The following is a 23,457-nucleotide window of genomic DNA, read 5'->3' as shown; positions in this document are numbered from 1 at the left end:
TAAACACAAAGGTTCATAAATTCTAGAGACATTTTTATCCACCAGTACATCAAGTCTATTCAATGGATACACACTCACTGCTATTAACTTGGCAATTTTCTAGAGATTTAAGAACAACAAATCTAATTTGCAGTTATGTCAGATGCTGATCACAAAAATAATTTACTGATTCAGTTAATGGTAAGCTATAGTGATACACTGAGTGCTTTTACTAACTCTGTTAATCAATTTAAACACTCTCTATTAACTATTTGCTCAAATTGCTAAGTGATCCTTACTAGAAGAATTATGTCTATTTGCATAATCAATATTTAAGCTTACTTTATGCCTTTAGTCAACAAATCGTTGTTACTGCATGACTTGTTGTCTTGTATAGGCATTGTTAATTTTTTGAATTATGTAGTGCGATATATGAAAACATTCTGTAGTAAAGAGTTATAGCAAGAGGGGTGAAGCATTCAACTAAAAGCATTCACCTGACTCCTGGACACAATTTGTTGTAACATCCCAGTGTCTTTACAGTACAATCTAGGCTGACACTTCACTGAAGCTGGAAATGATGCGTTTCAGGTGAAATGCCAAATTGATATCCATCCATTCTTTCAGTTGGATATAAAAGGTCCTCAGGCACCATTTAGAGATGAGTGTGTGTGCAAGAATGGACAGGGGGAGTGTATCTTAATATTCTGATCAATATTTATCTCTCGACCGACCTTGCCAAAGCATTACCCAAGCATAGATCTTGTTACTGTGTGTGGAATCCTGTTATTACAAAAGAGGTTCTTTGTTTAACCAGGTGCAGTTAGTGGACTTTGCTGCAATATATCTTGCAAGGTGATATAATGACCACAAAAATGCTGGTGATCAGACATTTCTTTCTTAATTATGGGCTAAACTAAGCGGTATTGCAAGGTTGTATAACTGAGGACACAAATTAATTAGGTATAAAACTCAAAATGTCATGCCTAATCTTTGCCACCACCATGAGCTTCTGTTGTCCTTTGCCATGTGCTTCACTCAGTGAACTCAGATCATACCATCTACCTAGTATTCTGGAATACCTGTGCCTTTGCTAACATTTCCTGTTAATTTAGTGGATGACATAGCAGAATATAAAATGCTGGATGTAATTTTCCATTCCAAGAAGCTTTTCTCTTCCTGGAAGATGGACCCATTTGGGTAGATTGAGGCCAAAGGGACATCCCCTGAGCCCTGAAGGAAGAGCATACTACTTTAGTCTAGTTGTGACAGGGCAAGAAGAATGAGCTAATGTATTGAATGTTTTGCTATCTATTTGGTATAGTGCAAAGCTTCTAGCCTTATTTTGACAGAAACAAATATGTCTTTTTTACACATATTTGCAAATCTTCTGGATGATGGACACTACACTAACTCTTGTCAACTATCTCTTTTATTAAGCAGCTAGATCTTGTAAACTTACATGAGAACAGGACATTATATTTTTTAATGAATGATTTGGTTGATTATCTGAGGTTGTGGCATTTCAGCATCTAAACAGAAAACTCTTTGCCCATGTATTTGGAAATGTTTAATTTTAAACTTTCTAACAAACTGTAATAGTTGCAGCTTGAATATTTATTTCTTTTAAATATTGTGGGAATGTAATAGATTGTACAAATTACTTAGTGACATTATTAGTTTTCACTATGGTTTTTTATTATACAGCAATCAATTTTAATCCTTTTTTTTCCAGAGAGTTCAAATTGCACTAAAACTGCAGCCAACTCCAATACTGAAGCAAATAAATTACCAGCCACGTAATCGAAGTGAGCATGATGGACCACCTAAAGGACACATTCAGAGACGGAGTATTGCTGAAACGATGAAAAAAATCAAACATTTTCCGGGATCCTACAACCTATTCAACAAAGTAAGAACGAATTAGCATTGTAAAAAGTTGTCATATTCTGGCGTATTTTATTGTAAATGTCTTGCAATTAATTAAAACATACATAAGTATGGTATTTCAGGAATATTTTCCCTCTACTTTATACAATGGTAAATATACCTGTGATACTAAAACACATTCTGGAGAAGATGAAAACCCAACACATCTCTGTTTCTGGAAGTAATTACATTCCAACAGTGGAGGTGACTGAAATACTGCCTCTACAGGCACGGGAATTCCTAGAAGCCTGGCACGCCACGAAGAAAGCCATTAATAAACACATAGAACTCAACCCCATTTACACTCCACTACGAGGGAAAACCGGAAGTGAGGCAATCCAGCTCAACGGACTCCAGAGTTTAAAAACCAGGCAGGAAAACACACTGACGTTTCATTGGAGGCTGCACTGAGGATGTTACCCAGCACGGTAACGAAACGTCTGCGAACAACAAACCAGCTCGGCGAGCCAACCAACCTCAACACCCACAACCTGAGCTACAAATTTACTCCAAAACCTTAGATACTGCCTCTAGTCCAAAATTCAAGTCTCAGAATATAATATGTACTATACACCTATCATCACACATAGGAAGAGATATGTAGAAGCAAATGTGAGCTAGAAGCCACATGGACCTGGTGCACTCGCCTCACTTGCCAGTTACAGACTGCATCAGGTGGCGAAAAAGACTCATTCCAGGTTGAGGTTTAGTCAGAAGTCAAACGGGTGTCAAAGGCTCAGTGAGTAAAGTTGACATCTTTGATGGGCAAGGGAAAAAAAAAGTTTAAAAAGTCACCAGAGTTACAGCATGGAAAAGTAAGTGAAATACATACAGGTCAGACTATTGCACATATGCTTGACAATCAAGAATTCTCATTCTTGAGCATGTGTATGTGATTTGACCTCAATTTTTTTTCAAATGACTGCAGGAGTTAAACTATTTAATGTCAAGGAACAACTGGTCAAGGAATAACCATTTATCCCATGGCCATTCAAGTTCATAGCATAACTGCGAATGGCCTGTCATGGAGAACAGGTCAAAGAAATTTTGTTTAATGGATAACCAGAGGAAGATTTCAAAAGAAGAGTCATACTAGCCTTGAAACATTAACTCTTTTTCTCTCCCCATGGTTGCTGCCAGACCTGCTGACTTTCTCCAGCACTTTCCGCTTTTATTTCAGATTCCTAGTGTAAGCAATATTTTGCTTTTATTTGAGGATTTCATTGGGCTTCCTACACACATGACAGAATCCAAACAGAAGACAATATCCACTAAAATTAGCTATGTTGGCGGAAGAGAATTATTTCATGCTGACAGCAGAATGCAAACCATTTACTAGACAGGGTTGATAGAAATATTTTCCACTCCTATCAAGGCTGCAAGTGGCTCAGACAGCAAGAATCAGCAAAGCTTACAAGAGCTAACGCACTAAATGTTCCAACTGATGTAATTCAGAGTGAGATACAACTGGTGAACAGATCAAAGCTCAGGTAGTACAAATGATAGAGCGAATATTCTAATTTTACCAATGATACAATCACAAAGGTAAAATGAAAATCTCCAACAGAATGAACAGTTTAAACAGTCTACACACTTCAGCACTAATTTTCTGGCAGATTGAGAATGAAAATCAGCTTACATACATTGACATTTTGGTGCATATCAAACTCTATGGAGTCCACTACTGAGATGGGATGATCAAGATCCACAGATTCCGGGTACGGTCAAAAGCAAATTCAGAAAGTGCTGGAGAAATATAAAAGGTTCGGCAGCACATGGAGAGAGAAAGCAGGATTTACATTTCAAGTCCAGTGACCCTTCTTCAGGAAAGCCTTCAGTTCTGACCAAGAGTCATTAGACATGAAACATTAATCCTATTTTCTCTCTAAAGATGCTGCCAGATCTGTGTGTGTTCTCCAGCACTCTGGTTTTGTTTCAGATTTCCAGCATCCACAGTTCTTCATATTTTATGTCAAAAACAAATTGCATGGTCCAGGTATCCAGGATATTGTAAAAAAGAAAAGGCCTGTTCAAACAGAACAGTCATCTTCTGCAATGGAAATGATTGAGATTAAAGGTCCTCCAGAAGTTACAATGTAGTAATTCCCTATTTTAGAAGGAAATACATCCTCACTGAAGGAAATCTAAGAAATAAAATGCTGTCCAGGTTAAAGGGACTAACTGCCCTCACACTATCAAGAGAATTGTCAAAGTTGATAATGTTCAACTCAGAGACCTATCTTCTTAGTCCAAAGGTAGCATGTTCTGATAGAGTAGTAAAATCTCCAGACCAGCTGAATTTGTGAAGTCAAAGAATCAGAGGGGGAGATGGAGTGGTGGTACATATAATTATGAGCACAAATGCATAAACATTGATTATGAAAAAAGCTTGGAGAGAGATTTTATATTAGGGTCTGAAAGGATTAATACTGAGGAATGCATTATCTCAGTATAATGATGTCGCATTGACTCAGGCAGGACAAGAGATTTTGATCTTGCAGAAGTCATGCCTAACATGAGGGGAATAATGTCTATCATAGAGATGTAATTCATACAGAGTCATAGGGATGTACAGCACTGAAATGGACTCTTTGGTCCAACTCATTCAGGCTGACAAGATATCTAAGCTGATCGAGTCCCATTTTCCAGCATTTGGCCCATATTTCTCCAAACTCTTCCTATTCACATACTGATCCAGATGCCTTTTAAATGTTGTAATTTTACAAGCCTCCACCACCTCCTCTGGCAACTCATTCTTAATAAAATGTTGCTCCTAGGTACCTTTTAAATCTTTCCCCTCTCACCTTAAACCGATGTCCTCTAGTTTTGGACTCTCTGACCCTGGGAAAAAGACTTTTTGGTTATTCACCCTATTCATGTCCCTCAGGATTTTATAAATCTCAATAATGTCACCCCTTAGACTCTGATCAGCCTCTCCCTATAGCTCAAACCCTGCAACACCGGCAACATCCTTATAAATCTTTTCTGAACCCTTGCAAGTTTCACAACATCTTTCCTATAGTAAGGGAGATCAGAATTGAATGCAGTGTTTCAAAAGTGGCCTAACCAACGTCCTGTACAGCCTCAACATGACTTCCTAACTCCTATACTCAATGCACTGACCAATAAAGGCACATGTACCAAATGCTTTCTTCACTATCCTATCTACTAGTGACTCCACTTTCAAGAAAGTATGAACCTGCACTCCAAGGTCTCTTTATTTGGCAAAACTCCTCAAGACCTTACAATTAATGGTATAAGTCCTGCCCTAATTTGCCTTATCAAAATGCAACACCTCATATTTATCAAAATTAAACTCCATCTGCCACTCTTCAGCCCATTGGCTGATCTGATCAAGGTCCCTTTGTGCTCTGAGACAACCTTTTCAACTGTCCACTACACCACAATTTTGATGTCATCTGCAAACTTACTCACTATTCTTCCTATATTCACATCCAAATCATTTATATAAATGACAAAAAACAGTGGACCCATCACCAATCCTTGAGGCATACCGCTGGTCACAGGCTTCAAGTCTGAAAAGCAACTCTCCACCAACACCCTCTGTCTCCTACCTTCAAGCCAATTTTGTATCAAAATGGCTAGCTCTCCCTGTATTACATGTGATCTAAACTTACTAACTAATCTACCATGCGGAACCTTGTCAAACGCCTTGCTGAAGTCCGTATAGACAACGTCCACCACTCTGCCTTCATCAATCTTCTTTGTTGCTTCTTTAAAACATTCAATCAAGTTAGTGAGACATGATTTTCCTCGTACAAAGTCATGTTGACTATCCCTAATCAGTCCTTGCCTTTCCAAATACATGTAAATCCTGTCCCTCAGAATCCCCTCCAATAACTTGTCCACCACTGACATCAGGCTGACTAATCTATAGTTCTCTTGCTTTTCCTTACCACCTTCATTAAATATTGGTACCACATTAGCCAACCTCCTGTCTTCCAGCACCTCACCCATTGCTATTGATGATACAAATATCTCAGCAAGGGGCCCAGCAATCACTTCCCTAGCTTCCTACAAAGTTCTGGGGTACACCTGATTGCTTAAATGCAATAAGCCACATTTTGCTTCAAACAAGATCTACTCTTTGAAATACTAAGTGGTTTTCTGTACCACATTAAACCACACAAGTTAAGCCCTTTTGACCTCAAGGAGCAAATCTACCTGGTGTACCTTTCCCTAACATGACTGTGGGAAGGATTCATCGTACAGCAGACATGATGGACTGAAAGGCCTGCTTCCTTCCTGGACTCATTCTATTGCTGTTTAAAAAATCTACTCCAGAAATCTTGACGATCAAACAATCGAGTTTTATGATTAAATTCAACCGTGTATTAATTAAGCTTTACAATTCTACTCAGACACAATGGATGGAATTTGATCAAAAGGTAGGTGGCCCACTGCTTGGACTAAAAGCAGGTCTCAATCTCCCATAGGTGAATGGGTTTATGGGGTGATATTTGACTGGTTGGCAACTAACTAAGAGGTTGCTGCCACAGCTTGACAGTTCAGCAACAATAGGATCACCACTATTAGAGGTGACATCTTCTAAGATGGCAAGAAGAATGACAGGGCACTTCCAGGCTGAGGAACCCTTGCAGGCAAGGTTTTTTTCTTTTACTTACAGTGCTGGTGACCCCATAATCAGATCGGCACTACCTCTTCCAGGCACCCTCAGTTGCTGTGCTGGCTATTACCTATGGGGCCAGTGCGGGTGGCAAGCTCTCCCTGGGCCATTGGGCAGCCATAAAGGAGACTACTCCCACAGAGGGAATCAACCAGGGAAAATCTGGTCAGTATGGGAAATAGCTTTTAATTGGTCACTTAAATTGGGCTCCCACTTCCAGTCAACAGATGACTGTGTCACAGTGCCTTCCACCCCTGAGAATATCCTGAGATTGTGGGGAAGATGGTAGACTCCCTTTCTAACACCTTCAGCTGCCTTATTACAATGTCCCCTCTCCTTCACAGACCTACTGGAGAGAGAGCTGGTAAAATTCAACCTGCAACCATTTGACTTAAATTTCACAGAATCCTGTTCTTCAGCTGAATGTAAGAAATATATAAGAAATAAGTTTGTTAGTGTTAACCTAGTCTTCATTCTTGCATGTGTTCATGAAACAAATTAGTAATTGGATTCACTTGAGAGATGATGTAATTGCAAAAGTTTCCACTCCTGCATTTTTTGTCTGTGGGTTGGTGATTAAGGCATACTATTGTGAAAAAGACAGGGAATTTGCCTTTTTCTCAGCCTGTGACATACTCGACCTTTACAATGCTTGATAACTTTACTGTGTTGCTAAAAATATGAAACTTTTTAAAAATAGTGTTTCTATTCAATTATGGATGTACTTTAACCTTTGAGACTTTTCATTTCAATTCAAGAGATGAAAAATGGTTTTTATTATCTTAAATAAAATTGCAGTTGTTTCTCCTCAGGCATCTGGAAAGACGTTTCACTATGAAGGTTTCTTCTGGAGTTGTACAATGGATGTACGGAATGTTGAGGACAGTTTTTCAACATACGTGTTTTGTGAGTGAGCTGACTGTTTTAGTATACATTGGACTTAAAGAGTTTCTTACAGACTGCAAAGTGCAGAACATTTGAAATACAGAACCTTCACAAGATATTAATATTAACAATAAGCTACGCATGGCTGCTTTCTTGTAAAGTTATAAATTCATTCAGCCTCTTCTGTGGGTTTAAAGCGTATCTACTTTTTCTAAAGCAATTTATCCCACTTCTTTATAATAACAGAATTATTTATATGCTCCTTTAAAGAATTCATTCTGGTTTTTACCAACACAGTAACTGTCTGAACTTAAAAGTAATTAATTAGATGTGATTTACTCTGCAACTTCCAGAGGGCACAAGTTCACCACATAAAAGCAAGGGAGCTGTCCCATGTAATCAGGTTGAGATCTTTTTCTATTGCATATTTGGCTACTTAACTTAGAATTAATTTTACTTTTTAAACATTGATCAATCATTTTCTTTTTAATGCAGTTGAAGAATTATTGTAATTTGCTTATTAATTTATTGGTCATCCTTTGCTGAACCTCAGACTTTTAAAAATGTAATATCATCCTTAATTCTTCTAGTTACTTAATTTTAAACCACTGTTTATGTAGTTTTCTGAAGAAAATTGATGTCTATTGGGAATTTTGAATTTTCAGCAGGGCACACTTCAACCATCCATTTGACAATAACCGGCTCACTCTAGATGAGTAGGTGGACCTGTGAAAATAGTATCATTTAAATGCAGAAAGTATTTGTCCTCTCATATCACCTGCAGTAATTTCTAGGCATTTTCAATGCAAAGTATGTGGGAGCTTTGACATTATTGAATTGGTGAATGTTTGTGTTTGACCAATTTCATGTTTTTCAAAAAAGATTATCGTTTGTTCTAATTATTTATTTGTAGCTCCACATCATTCGTTTAAATTTATTATAATTTTAATTTTACACATTATAATTTGACATTGCAACATATTCCAAATTTGGGATTTTTCCAACTAAGCAGAAGTGATGCATGTAAAGCATTAGTTATGGTTTACTCATTTTACAGATGGTGTTGAGATATGGATGGCTTGCGAAATCGGAAATAGCACAATAAAGCTGATCTGATTATAAGCTCAAAACTGCATTCCCACATACTCCGATAACAGTCTGTCTTTTGGGCTTTGGGATTCAAACACTGGTGGCTGTGGTTGGGATAATTTTCTGTTATGAATCTCCTCTCCATAATAAGTCCAAAGGCTCATCTAATTATCCATGTTAGAGTGTAAACCAATATAGATTCTGAACACAGCAGGAACTTACCTAACAAGCTTTATTTTATTACATGAAATCAATATATACAATTAACATTAACTAGTTAGGTATAATTACAAACACTGGGAGCCTGATATGTCATGGCTGCTTCCATTGGTACCTCATGCAAGACTAATTGATTCTTCACCCAAAGACCTTGCTGTATCATCAGCTTAGGTGGAGTTAATACAAATCCAACCTTAACTCTTTCAGAGCCATTACTTCATACAACACAGCCTCACAAAATGTAAGAAAACAAATAACCTATAACCTGCTTCAGAAATATAAGTTGAGGAATAAATCTTAGCCACATTTCTGATTTAGTCTGGGAGTTTAAAATAAAATATATTTTGAAATTCCATTCATGCCTCTTTCCTACTCTTTCTTAAGCAGTAAGCCTTCATCAATTCTAGATTGAGTGAAGTCAGGATAAAAAGAATTTCTTTGATTTGTGATATTGATCCTGTGGGCTGTGCTTCATGGATGAGAATTTAGAATAGAATCCCTACAGTGTGGATGTAGACCATTCAGTTTAGTCCACACCAGCAGTCTGAACAGCATCCCACCCAAACCCAGCCTCTTATCCTATTCCTATCATGGCTAATCCACAAAACCTACACATCCCTCAAACTATAGTATGGCCCATCCACCTAACCTGCACATCTTTGGTCTGTGGAAAGATACCGGAGCAACCAGCAGAAACCCACACAGACACAGGGAGAATGTGCAAACTCCACACAGACAGTCACCCAGGGCTGGAATTGAACCGGGGTCCCGGGCACTGTGAGGCAGCAGTGCTGACCACTGGGCCACCACACTGTCCCAAGAGTTCAAGAGAGCATGAAACCATTAAGGGATAAAGGGTGGGGTGTGCACAATCTGCCCGGAGGATTCAACTGGGCGGCTGACCTCATCAGATTTGACAACCTGCTGAATTTTAATTTGATGGTAAAATATTCCAATGGACACCATCAGTTTGAGTTCAGAATAATGTTGAGAATGATTAAAGTGTGCAGCTTGTGCTACATTTGGCATGCTTTAAAGAAAAAGAGTTAGAACAAGGAACACACTGAGCATAATTTTAAATTGATACAATGATGTAAAATAGATGACTGTGAATCAATTTTCCATTAGAATTCTTGTTCTATTTCACTTTAGGCCCAGCTCTAATCTTCCCTTGTCTTCTCTTGACACTCCCCTTCTCTTACGCTTCTGTAAACAGTTTTACTTTTCACTGGTGTTGTAAAATGCCTATAATCTATTTGATTGAAGTTTTCCTGTTCAAATTATTTTCTCGCTTTCAGATACAATTTTAGTCTCATTTGTAGCAGAGCAAATTGCCCACCATTGGTGCCAACCTTGATAGCAAGCATACGTTTTGACATTCAGGTCAAAAAATTGTGAGTTCAGTCACACTGAGGAACTGAGTGCACATTCCAGGCTGATGCACTTCAGTGGAGCAACGACGGAGTGCCACAATTGAGAAGGTGCTAGTCTACAGTTCGGTTATTTCACTGAGGCCACTTCTTCCCCCTCAGCAGGATATAAAAGAGGTGTCCTAATAGCCTGTCTAACATTTATTCTTCAACGAATATTTCTGAAGCAGATTATCTGCTTCTCTGTTTTCTTATGTTTTGAGAGGCTGTATTGTAGAAGGTAATGTATTGTATAATGGTGACAGTGTGAAAGCGTCATTGTTGCATTTGTATTATCAAAGCCCTGATGATGTAGCAACGTCTTTGAGTGAAGAATCAATTAGTCTTGCATGAGGTACCAATGGAAGCATCATGATATACCTGGCTCCCAGAATTTGTAATTGTGCCAAACTAGTTAATCTTAATTGTATTTTTTGATATCATGCAATAAAATATACCTTGCTAGGTAAGTTTCTGCTGTTGCTCAGAATCTATAGTGATTTACCCTCTACCATGGATAATTAGACCAGTCTTTGGACTTATCATGGAAAGGAGATTCATAACAGCAAATTATCCCAACCACATTACAACAGTAACTACACCTCACAACTACTTCATTAGCTGTAAAGTACTTTGAAAACCCTTGATCATAATATCTTTGGAATTCGCTTCCTGAAGAAATGGTGGAAACAGAGTTCTTCAAAATGTTAAAGCAGAAGTGCATGGATCCTTGTTAACCCAGGGTTTGAGAGGTTATAGGGGCATGTGGGAATGTGGTTTTGAGCTCACAATCAGATCACCCTAAGAATCATAAAATCAAAGAATAATAGAATCTCTACAATGGAGAGATTTTCTTACCAGGAGAGGTTGAGACTGTTGGCTTGTACTCATTGGAATTTAGAAGAATGAGAGGAGACATTATTGAAAGGGTCAACGCAGAGAAGTTTTTTTCCTTCATGAGAGTATCGAAGACCAGAGGGCCTAATCTCAGAGTAAGTGGGTGCCCATTCGAAACAGAGATGAGGAGAAATCTTTCCCTCTTGGAACGTAGTCTATCTGTGGAATTCTTTACCACATAGGACTGTTGAGACTATTTTGTTAATTATATTCTGAAATAGATTTTTGATCAGTAAGGAAATCAAAGGTTGTAGGGAAAATGCAGGAGTATGGAGCTGAGGATTATCAGATCAACTATGAATTAATTGAATGGTGGAGCAGCTTCGATGGATTGAATGATCTACTCTTCCCCTACTTTACTTGGTTTTATGGCTTCTACAGGAGTTTAGAAGAGTAAAATGTGACTTGATTGAAGTGTGTAAGAATTTGAATTGTCTTGAAAAAATGAATGTGGAAAGGATATTTCCTTTTGTGGGTAGGCCTAGAACAAATGAGCGCTGTTTTAAAATTAAGTATCATCATTTTAGGACCAAGATGAGGAACATTTTTTTCTGAGTGTTGTGTGACTTTTAACTGGGAAATCAAAGGTTATTGGCGTTGATGGGAATGTAAAATTTGAAACACAACCAGGTTAATTATGATCTTTTTGAATGGCAGTGTGTGCTGGTCCACTTCTGTTCCTATTTCATATATTTGTATTAAAAATAATATATTGGTTTGAATTAATGCAGCTCATGTCTTTCATCTTCTGTATTTAGTTGAACATGCTCCTTCAAAAAGCTGTATTGAAGCTTACCATCTCCCATTTCCAACAAGACTGAACCTTAACAGCTCAGCTTATGAGTCTGCTGCTGGTAAGCATAATATTAGTTAATACATTGTAGCCAAAATCGGTTTGCATCTGTATATTGATATCAATGTAGAACTGCTTGATTGTCTCAGAAATGTGAAATTTTGTTTGGACAAACATTCAATATGCTAGGTAAAGTGAACTTACAAAAGTACAATGAAATGCATGTTGTAGGACATCAGGTAAGTGCCCTATTGCACCAAAATGTAAAAAAAGACAATCAGTTTGGATTTATTTAACCCACATTGCTCAGACCATTGTAGGATTCCACCCAATGTCTTTTAAGCTGTTGGAGAAAATTGGCTGCCCTGCAAATCTGCTCAACTGATCTCCTCCTCTTTCCATAACTATCTTATGGGTAAAGTCAACTATGATGGGGCCACATTACAACCTTTTAAGATCAGCAGTGGGGTTGAAGTGGATTATGTTTCAGTGCCAACACTCTGTGGCATATTGTTCTTTTTGCTGCTGTCCTACGCCTTCAGTTCATCTACAAAAGGTTTCAACTTACACAGCAGAACTGATGGAAGACAGTTCAACCTTGTATGCCTGAGATTCAAAACAATAGATGACAAGTCCTCAATAGAGAGGTGCTCCATCTGATGATGCTTATTAGAATTCTACATTGCAGAACACCTTTAGTGGCAAATGGACCAACCCTTACACTTGGAAAGAATCTGATTTAGCCATCAGCATTAGGAAGACAAAAGAAATGGTCCAGGATGTTGCCATAATGACATCTACCAATATTGGAGATTGGTGGCAGTTTCACATATATAGGTTATACAGACCCCAAGATTCTACTACTGAAATTAACGCAAACATTGCAAAAGCTGCAGCTGCTATGCTAAAACTAAGTAAGAGAGTGGAAAGATCTGGAACACCAACCTGAATTTATAAACTCTACAACCTCAGAGTAATCCTCCACAGTAGTGAGACCTGGACAATATATGTCAGAACAGTTTCCATTTGCTATTTCTGATGTACTCTTAGCATCTCTTGGTGGGACAACGTCAGGGACTCGGAGGTTCTGAAGTTTGCTTATTCCATTTGGCTGTTTGACCCATTTTGCCTGCTCCCACATTCAATATGATCATGGCTGATCCTCTATCTCAATGCTAAATTTCTGCTTTTTCTCCATACTCCTTTGATGCCTTTAATATCTAAAAAATTATCAGTATTGTGAATTTGCAGACATAGCAGGAATCAAACAGCAGACTCAAGAATCTTTGCAAAGCAGTGTACAGGTGATGCACACAACAGATACCATCACTGATAGAAATTATTCAATCATTTCAACTATTCCCAAAATTCTATCCCTTTTGACAACTATATTTGACCAAGTTTCCAGTCACCTCTTCTAACTCATCCATTAAGGCCCAGAAAGTGCTGGAAACCCTAAGCAGGTCAGGAAACCTTTGCAGAGATAGAAGCAGAGTCAATGTTTCAGGTTAGTAAACTTTCATCATATCAAGAAAATATCTGCTGGATATCTAGATGTCTACTCCGAGAAGACCCACAAGCGAGATATGAAAATGGCAGAAATTGACAACTAGAAGACAGTTGCGGACCTCTGAAGGCTGACTTTTTGGAAGGATATTAGAAAAGGTGAGATGAAATAGAAAGCTGAGTTGGCCGAGTGAGCCTAGAAAAAACAAATGGCCAGCAAATCATGTACCTACTCAGTGCACTGACTTCTGCAGCAAATATTGCAGGGACTGCCATGTGGTTTTGAGGTCCCTGGGTCACACCAAACAATGCTTAACTCAGAATTGATCATCAAGTTGGAAATCATTATCACACGAGACAGACGTCTGCCACAAGTCTACTGGGCTACAATTATCAACAAGCCCCAGTACTTCCTAAAATAATTCAACCAAGTTAATGAGCCAAGATTGCTGCATCTAAAAGTTATGTTGGATTTCCCAGTTGATTTATGTTCTATTCAAGTGATTCTACATCTAATGCAATACAGACCTGTCTTGGTGTAATGGTGTCTGTGTGACATTACACTGAAAATCTACAAATACAATATGCATCTAAACAAAAAGCATTGCATTTTCTGAGCCAGAATCAATGTTTCTCTTTTCTCAGAAGCTCAAAGAGTGATTTTATTTAGACAGTTGAACTTAACAGCTTAAAAGTCCTTAGAAGGTCTGACTTTGAGCATTTTTTGTCCCTTTTCAATTGCTGCATCATTTCAATTTATGGAGTTCAACTTCAACCTAAATATTTCACTCATTGGGTGGAATTTAATGCCCACTCCTGAGGCAAGTTCACATTTGTGGATATCTTAAAAAAGTGCAAGGTTGTTGGCCCAGAAGGAAAAGACTCTAAAACTGGTAAATGAGACATACTTATTTGACTCATCGTGCATACTTAAAAATGAAGATCCAGTACAACTAGTACATTACGATCTACAAATTTCCTTTTGGAGGGTGAGGACTGCTCAGCCGTCTCTAGTGGTGGGCTGATTGCCTGATGAAGTGTATGAAAAGCAAACTCAATTGAGTCTGTAGTCGCGGATGTGCCCTTCGTTCAAACTTTGTTCAAAGACAATCAATGCCTGACTGAATGAACTGGCAATGTGAAATGTGGGAGGGGGGAGAGGGTGTTGAAAACAACTGCCCTTTTCTCCAAGTCCCTACACTCTCTAGGCAGGAACCCTCTGCTCACAAACCCCATTCAAACTTCATTAACCTGCGGTCTAAGTCACTTGCTGACCCTGGACCTCTGGTGCTGGAAACTGCCACTGCCCCTTGTGGTGATGATGGCAGATATGGAGCTCTCAGCCTCTCATTGGCTGTCAGATCTCTGTCTCCAGGATTTCTTCCCTGGGGATTCTTGATTCCAGGTGAGTCCGACTACTGGCCACCACAGTGCCTGGCTGGCTGTTCAGCTGCTGGATGAATCTCCCGTACCCTGGATTAAATTTTGCCACTAGTTACTTAAAGTGATACTTTGTAGCTGTGCATAATGCCAATATTACTTATGATTGGAAAGTAGTCTGTATTGAGTATGGGTTTGAAAGGCTCTGACTTAGTGCACCGACCAATGATGTCATGAGGACTGGTGAGACAGTCTGTAAGTTGTGTGGAAGATTCAAAGCCAGGAGCAGGACCTCCTATGAGAGACTGTAATAACGTATCCCATATCTTTATAACATGTAACAGCTGTAGAGATCCAATGAACTATATCCTGTTTTCTATGAGGGACTCTTTTAGTTAGATCAGAAGGAGGTTATCATTGTTCATACTAGATTCTGTGGACCCTGGAAGTATGGATACCTAGAAGCTGTTAGTGGCAGCACATACAGCATTATGTATAGAAAGGTTGACCTGTCTGTCTCCTCTCCACCTATCTTCTCCTTTATTCATCTTCTATCCGCCTCCCCCTCTCTTCCTATTTATTTCGGAATCCCCTTCCCCTCCTCCATTTCTGAAGAAGTCTCGACCCGAAACGTCAGCTTTTCTGCTCCTCTGATGCTGCTTGGCCTGCTGTGTTCATCCAGCTCTACACCTTGTTATCTCAGATTCTCCAGCATCTGCAGTTCCTACTATCTCTGTAACAATCTTATGTATAGAAACCTCAGTTGTGTGAACAACTAAAAATGGGTTTGTGTTTAGTAAGTGGCTGTCACTTTTGACAAGCATTCAACAAATTCATTTTCTCGTGATGTGTTGTGTTATTGTTGTGTGCAAATCCTTTATTCTTCTGTTGCTGACTATAGTTAACACTTACACGGTTGTATGGCTTTTATAGCTTTCGGCAGCTGCAGCCTACTTTTGAGATTAATGCCGTTTCTTCATATCTAATGAGCTCTCATTCTTAAGATCCCTGCAATAACTTGAAATACAGGTAAAACAGATCTGAAAGGTTGAGAACTTCTGGAGTTGTGAAATATATCCTTGTCACACACTTTCAGCTTAGATATTTAACTTTGTACTTATCTTTAACTGCATTTGTCAACAGATTTGTTATAAATGTGTAATGCGAGTAGCACCAAATAATTTGCACAGAAATCTCTTAAAAATGAATATGAACTATTGCTAGGCAATTGTTATCCTGAACTTGAATAACTTTAGAAACTCCATTATAAATGTATTCTTTGAGAATCTGCAGTAGTAGTGTAGCATACAAATCACCACTACACAAAAAATGCCACTTCCTTACGATCTCTATTGTTTCAGGAAGACATTTTACTGAATAAAAAATGAAAGCATTTCAGATGCTGTAAATCAGAAACAAAAGCAGAAGTTGCTGGACAAGCCTAACAGATTTGGCAGCATCTGTGAATTAAAATCAGAGTTAACATTTCTGGTCCGGTGACCCTTCCTCAGACATTTTACTGCTTCTGCTCCAGTCACCCAATTTCATGTCATCTTAATTGTAATGCATGTGGTCAAAGTTAGGATTGGTTTTTACAGTGATTTCTAGATTAATCTATCATTAATATTAATACTTCATAAATGAAATCATCATGATTTACATCTTGGAAGTTAACTAGGTCAAGTACTGACATAGAGATTTTACTGATGTAGTCAGAGAATCATAGAATCCCCATTCAGGCCGTCAAGTCCACACTGACCCTCCGAAGAGCATCCCATCCAGACCCACCCCCTGTACCTCTGCATTTTCCCATGGCTAATCCACCCAGCCTGCATATCCCTGGACACTGGGCAATTTAGTATGGCAATCCATCTAATCTGCAAAATTTGATAGCCCCTAAAAATGGATGTGGAATTGACCCCCTCCTATTTCATTGCGCTACTTGCTAACTGCAATGAATGTAGCTCAATACCAAATATGTTATTGTATGGCTACATGGTTCAGCAAGGGGCCAAAACTCAAATGTGGCTATCACCTCTTAAAGCTAACCTGCATTACCTAAAGCCAGACAGAACCACCTAAAGGCATGTGTATGCTGGCTTCAGACTTTTCTGAAGAGAGAGGTAGTGAGGTTCTATATCTGACCTGTAAGAAAAGTGACTACAGAGGACAGCAAGCATGCTCCAAGCTTGTCTGATGTAGAACTGGAGGCCTTGGTACATGAGTTGGACAAGAGGAGAGACTTCTTATATCCACAATGGGTAAAGAGAAAAAGAAACTTTGTAAAGACATTGGGACCAAATAGCCACCACTACCAATGCGAGCACTTTAATGTTTAAACCACAAGTGTCAGGTAATGACCATTTCCAAAAGTATGTATTTCCCATTGACATTCAATGACATCATATTTGTGAATTCCCCACCAGAAACCTAAATGCAGCAAACAAATAAATTTTGTGGCAGACAGTTCAGAGGTTGGGCATTCTGCTGTGAGTATGTGATGAGTTTATAGAATCAACCTAAATGATGCACATTTAATTCTCCCATTTAAGAGAGGTCAGAGCTCTCTTTTCATTCCAACAGACAGGGAATAGAAAATGAAACTCTTTTCAATTTGATCCAGAATTGAACATGGGTAGCAAAATTCAACGACCAACATATTGCTGTACTTAAACACAGAAAACGTTGCTTATTTTTTCTCACTTAGTCATGCTTATCATGGTGAGATATCAAACTTTTATACAATATCTCCAAATATAGAAAAATGAGCAGTTAGTGATGAGCAAATAGCACTGTTGCTTATGCATTAGCCCAGAGATCTCCTGTGAGATCTTGTATGAGAAGCAGGTGGGGAGGTGATAGCCTAATGGCACTATTGCTTGACTGTAAATCCAAAGACCCAACCAATGGTCTGGCACCTGGGTTCAAATCCCACCACGGCAGATGGATTTCTTGACTTAAGAGTCCAATGATGAACATGAAACCATTGTTGATAGTCAGGAAATTCCCATCTGGTTCACTAATGCCCTTTTAGGGAAGGAAATTGCCATCCTTACCTTGTCTGGCTTGACTCCAGACCCACAGCAATGTGGTTGACTCTAACTGCCCTCTAGGCAATTAAGAATGTGCCAGTGAATCATCCTGTGAATGAATAAAAGAAAATACACCAAGCCAAAGAAGCATTGTACCTTACAGGGAATTTGGGACAAGTGTGAACACAAGGTGCTATTGTGTGCCTCTTTAACCAATCAGATTAGAGAATTATTAATCGGCAGTACAGTGTTATTTCGAATTAAATTCAATGTCAAATTAGATACAGAAAAATACAGGGATTAAAGGATTCTCTTAAGAAAAATACAAGAGATGGAAACAAGAATATACTTCTTTAAAATCTTTAACAATAATCTAGATCCGAACAAAATAAAATTCTACACTTAATTTTCAGTGCCAAAGAAGTTGTGTGGCATTAAAGAAATCTTAATAGAATGTTAAAGAGCTTACTTACCTGAGAATGGACATGTTGGCATGTCTAGTGGGTGTATATATCATTTGAGTATAGCAAATTCATGCTGTTTCTTGTAACTCGGTGTGTATTTTAGAAAGATGTTAAAGCTCAGCTTCTAGAAGAAAAGGCATCTCAGACAGCAATGTCCTAACTTCTTCAATTAACTATGAAAGAAGATGCTGCCATTTTACATGCAAATAATATTAAACTCTGTTAGCTCCCTGTTATCTGTAGCAAAACTAGGCTCATTGTTATGGTGGGATGATACAGGAGATCATTGTGATCTTATTTAATTATATCACACAGTTAACAGAACATAACTCACTACATTGCTTAACTTGTAACTTGTAGCCTTTATTCATTCTGTTTGATATCTATGATGTTAGATTTAATTTTTGACTTGTTTTTGTAGGTTTTCGTCATTCATGGAGTGTGCTGATTGTGTTGTCTGTATTCAGTGTTGGAATTGGATTTGGACTCATTGTTTACGAAGCTTTCCAAGGGCGTGACACCTTGTACCTTCAAGGTGGAGGATTGTTTGTTTTGGCTGGTATGTGGAATTTTGGATCTCATTAAACCATAAGCAGAAAAAGTAAATGAAGGATCCAGTTAATGAAATAACGGTTCATTTGAAAGAAATACAACTTATTTGAGTGGAGTAACTTTATTGTCATTTGGCCTCAGGTGTGGGACAGACTGTAAACTGTCCATGAAAGCTTGCATGCTTTAAGCGTTGTTAAATTTCACAGAATCCGAGAATTGTTGCAGTGAAAAAAGAAAATTCCATCGCATCTGCACTGGCTCTACAAATGAGTAGCTCGCTTCATGGCAATCTCCCGTCTTCCCCCCACACCCCTGTACATTGTTCCTTTTCAAATAGCAGTTTCAATCCCTGGATTGATCCAACGCTACCACCCTACTGAATGAAAAGTTGTTTGTTATTTTTACTTCTTTTACGAATAACTTTAAATCTGGGGCAACTTGTTATCAATTCTTTCATGAGTAGGATGATTTCCCCCTAGTTACTCTGTCCTGAACCTCTCAGGATTCTGAATACTCCTATCAGGTCTCCTCTCGACCTTCTCTTCTTTAGGAAAAATGGTCCGAACCAAATCCCTACCACAACATTTCAACGAATGCATTGACATGTTTTGAAAAGTACTTTCTTAGAATCCTCAACATATTCTCTACAAATGTAGTTTTGAAGCAGCCACAGATTGTTATGACTCCAAGGAGCAGGATGAAATGTTCTAATTGTTTTGACATAGGCAGGGACTAGATTTTCCCATTTGTTGCTGATGTATGTTGGCAAGTGATTTTCATGTTGTCAGTCTGCCATGGCCCAGGTTCCATTTCCTCACAAAACCTTTGGTTGCCCGATTACCGCCTTCGACAACAATTACAGCACAAAGAGGACAACAGTCAAGTCTGTATCAACTAGCCATTACCTTTACTAGTTTAGCTAAAACAGACACACAGTTCACGTCACCAAGTTAGGAAAAGGCTAACAGCGGGCATGAAATTCATGCAAGATTAAAATCCAAGTGCACAAACCATTGAGCTTGATGTTCCCAGACAGTCAACAAAAATAGAAGCTAATACCCGAAAACAGAAGCTCACGCTGGCTAGGTTTTTCTCCCTCCCAGCTCTTGGGGTCTTCTCCACACTTCCAAATGTGGGATTCACAGCTTTGAGCAGGTTGCTCTCTGGAGTTTTTGCCCACCAAAATCCTTCATATTTTATCCTCTTTCCTCATTTTCCTGAACTGTGATGTCTTGTTTCTGTTGGTTCTCAGTTCATCTGAGAGCAGTGTCTTTCCACTATAGGGTCACTCCAAGGACACCTTTAGGATTACCTCATTACTCTTCCACCAAATAAGGATTTCCCCTTTACTTTATTCTCGGAGCTGAATCAGCTCAAACCGGCTTGAGCCAGCACCTAGGGCTCGGGTAATGTCAGTTCACAGCTACTGTCTTTTTGTGTGAGCAGCCTCTATCCAGCACTTCTGCTTTTCACAACACTCTTTATGCAACCTAGATATTGGGCACATTTCTCAGTGAATCTCACGGTGAGCAATTCAAAAGTATTTACCACTGCTGGGCCATTCTGACTTGGATGTCTTTGGGACCATATTTGAAGTTCAGCTGTATACCACTTTGGACACTGCAAGACAGGAACTATCTCTGAAACTGTAGTGCTCTAACCCTGAATACGTATCAGAAGAAAGGAAAGTTAGCTTTCTGCTTCCAGCACAGGGTTATGGAGGTGATAGTGCTATAGAGTGGTGGAGGGGTGCTATTATTTTCTGAAGACTACCTTGGGAGGCTACGCCACCAGATCCAGTCAGCTTGCATTCAAACTGCAGCATAAATCAGTGCTATGTCCCGAGTTAAAAGGGAGACCTAGTAACACAGCAAGAGGTCAATGATCTCCATCCTTTCTCTGACAACTCGCTGTTATGGGACCTTCTCATTTTGATTCTGCCACTGCACACATATCTCACCATCTCTTATTCTTGCATCTTTCCTGGCCATTCAAGGGCTCTTAGCCACCTCGTCCACCAAAAGTACTAACCCTTCATGCCCTCTGCACTTTCTGCTTACTCCCTGGGGACATCTCACCATCATCACTAACTGTTCATGCATCCACTTCCATCATACTCAATCCTCCCTTTGTCTCCTTGCTGGAAAAATTGTCCCATAATCTGGCCGACAGGTTCAAGATTCAGTAGGCAGTCATTTCCTCACTCCCTAGGAGGAGGAAGTTCTGGTATTTGGCTGGAGAAGTGCCACCCATGGGGAATGGAAGACACCAAGCGCAGATATACCCAGATTAGTTGTGCTCTGTTGCTGTCCTATCACCACCACTGCCAATGTTTAATCTGGACAATCTTTTGTCCATCTTCTAACACTAATTTCCTCTCTTATTTTATGCAAGCATCAGTGGCACTCAGCAAACCTCCAGTTATGTAGTAGATGTAATGTGTAGGTTCTTTCTAGAAGGATTATCTGAAGATATCATGTGTCCAATCCCAATGATAACAAGACATTTATGCAGTGATACAAAAGGTCAAGGACTGCAAACTACCTCTGCTTAGCAGATTAGCAATATAACCATAAATAGTTAAACAAAGTCCAAACCTAACACATTCATCTTGGCAGCAGCTGGCAACAGGTTATCCCTGGCCTTTCAAGTTCTGTGATACGTTGTTCCATCATTCTCTCTTGGACAGCCCTCCTCTGATGAAAGTCCTGATCCTCAATCACAGAAGATTGCTGTTGATTCCCCAATTAATTTACATCATGACATGCCCACTTTGTTGGCTCCAGGTGTGAAGTGTGCAACATACCACAATGATGTGGGATACACTTTCTGGACTATATAAGGTCCTGCAGCAGCAATGCAGGCCTAAAAACCTCCTCATCACCAGCAAGCCTATGGTCTATTCCTTTATTGAAGTGTAAGCTGTGTTGTATCTTCCTTCTGCATCAGTCTGAAGTTTCATAAATGTGTTATTGATCAATTTTCGGAGGTGTTACCTGTTGACACCTTCAGTAAGCCTTGTTTGGACTGAGAATTTTGGAAGGAGTGAGAAACCTGTGGGTGCTTTAGAATGTAAGAGCCATGGTAGCTCCGATAGTATCTCACTTAGATCATAGAATCCCGAGAGTGTGGAAGCAGACTATTCAGTCCATTGACTCCCTGAAGAGCATCCAACCCAGACTGAATCCCCTACCCTATCCCTGTAACCATGCATTTCCCATGGCCAAACCACCAAACCCACACATCCCTGGACACTAGGGGCAATTTAGCATGGCCAATCCACCTAACCTGCACATCTTTGGGTTGAGTGGGAGGAAACCAGAGCATCCAGAGGAAACCCACGCAGACACAGGGAGAGTGTGCAAACTCCACACAGACAGTTATCCAAGGGTGGAATCGAACCCAGGTCCCTGGCACTGTGAGGCAATATTTGATGTTGATGGTCACATATACTTTGAAAATCCATGGATTGGAAGCTTTATCTGCTCACGATCGCTGCATGTGGGTGATTGGGCACTTTCAAATTAATGTGGGTGCAGGTAGTAGAACTTTTGTCAAGGGGGATTCGAAAAGGTGCCTAGTAAGGTGCCCCTTGCCTAGTAAGGGGATCAAAAATTATGGGGAGAAGGCAGGAGAATTGGGTTGAGAAACATTTCAGCCGTGATCGAGTGCTTGAGCAGACCCGATGGGCCAAATAGTCTAATTTTGCTCCTATTTCTTATGATCTTATTCCCATACCCTTTCCATTTGATGTATTGACTGTTCAGTACTCCCCATTATCACAAGATGCCTGTCTCTCCCTCTGTGTTAAAAGGTAAGATAAACAGTTTAGCTGGCAATGTGTGATTGTAAACTGAAGACCTTGTGCACTAATAAATTGATTTGACCCAGACAGAGGCTGAAGACAAAGCCTGCAAGTAAGCACTGGGAAAGCAAATTAAGAGACATGGATGCTTTTGTCCATGTCAGTGCAAAAGTATCCTGTGCAGATACATGAGACGGGTAGCTTTTCCTGTGCATTAACTGATCTGGCAGAAGCAAGCAACTTATAGGTGTCCATTAGCTCCAAAGTGAAGTGTTGAAGGGCTGAAGAGGTTAAGGCTTGATGTGATGAGATTGGTGGTTTGCTGATGCTGACTTGAATGGAAGAACAGACCAGAAGAATAGTATCCAGGACTGTGTTGTAACGAAGCAGTGGTATGATTACCAGAGAGTTGCAGTGGCCAATTTGCCAGTCTATTTTACCTGTAGGGAAATTGTGCCAGCTAATTTCTCGGAAAAGGTATAAGTTGGAAGTGGGACATAAAAATAGTGAGTTAGGTCTTTAATGAAAGGCAAATACATGAAAATAAGGTAGTTGCCACTCATAAAAGAGATTCTCAATCACCATGGAAGGCTTGAGGGAAAATTTGGGAGCGATTTTCTTAGATGTTGAGAATCTGATTTTTTCATCTATGGCTTGTTCAGTCATGATACTCACAAAAGGTGGGAGACGATGGTCTAGTGGGGCTGTTGCTAGACTAATATTCTAAAGATTTAAGAAATATTCTGGGGACCAAGCTCAAATCCTATCACAGCAGATAGTGGAATTTGAATTCCATAAAAATCTGGATTTTTAAGCAAGGAAACCAGGGGTGATGTGAGAAAAGAGAAGGCCAAGCAGCATCATAGGAGC

The 23,457-nt window shown here is 39.4% G+C and overlaps 1 protein-coding gene across 1 annotated transcript in view; it reads left to right on the top strand.

The window, feature by feature from the left end:
- Nucleotides 1-23,457, top strand: part of LOC109913881 (transmembrane protein 182-like) — a 57,395-nt gene that overhangs the window by 20,238 nt on the left and 13,700 nt on the right. The window contains exons 2-5 of the mRNA XM_048597952.1: nt 1,715-1,891; nt 7,369-7,462; nt 11,814-11,909; nt 18,652-18,789. Coding sequence (XP_048453909.1) covers nt 1,715-1,891; nt 7,369-7,462; nt 11,814-11,909; nt 18,652-18,789 — 505 coding nt within the window. The remainder of the gene's footprint in view (nt 1-1,714; nt 1,892-7,368; nt 7,463-11,813; nt 11,910-18,651; nt 18,790-23,457) is intronic.

Source organism: Rhincodon typus, chromosome 6 (genome assembly GCF_021869965.1).
Source record: "Rhincodon typus isolate 14 chromosome 6, sRhiTyp1.1, whole genome shotgun sequence".
Classification (NCBI taxonomy): Eukaryota; Metazoa; Chordata; class Chondrichthyes; order Orectolobiformes; family Rhincodontidae; genus Rhincodon; species Rhincodon typus.
The sequence above is the reverse complement of the archived record's forward strand: the minus strand, read 5'-3'. Positions and strand labels throughout refer to the sequence as shown.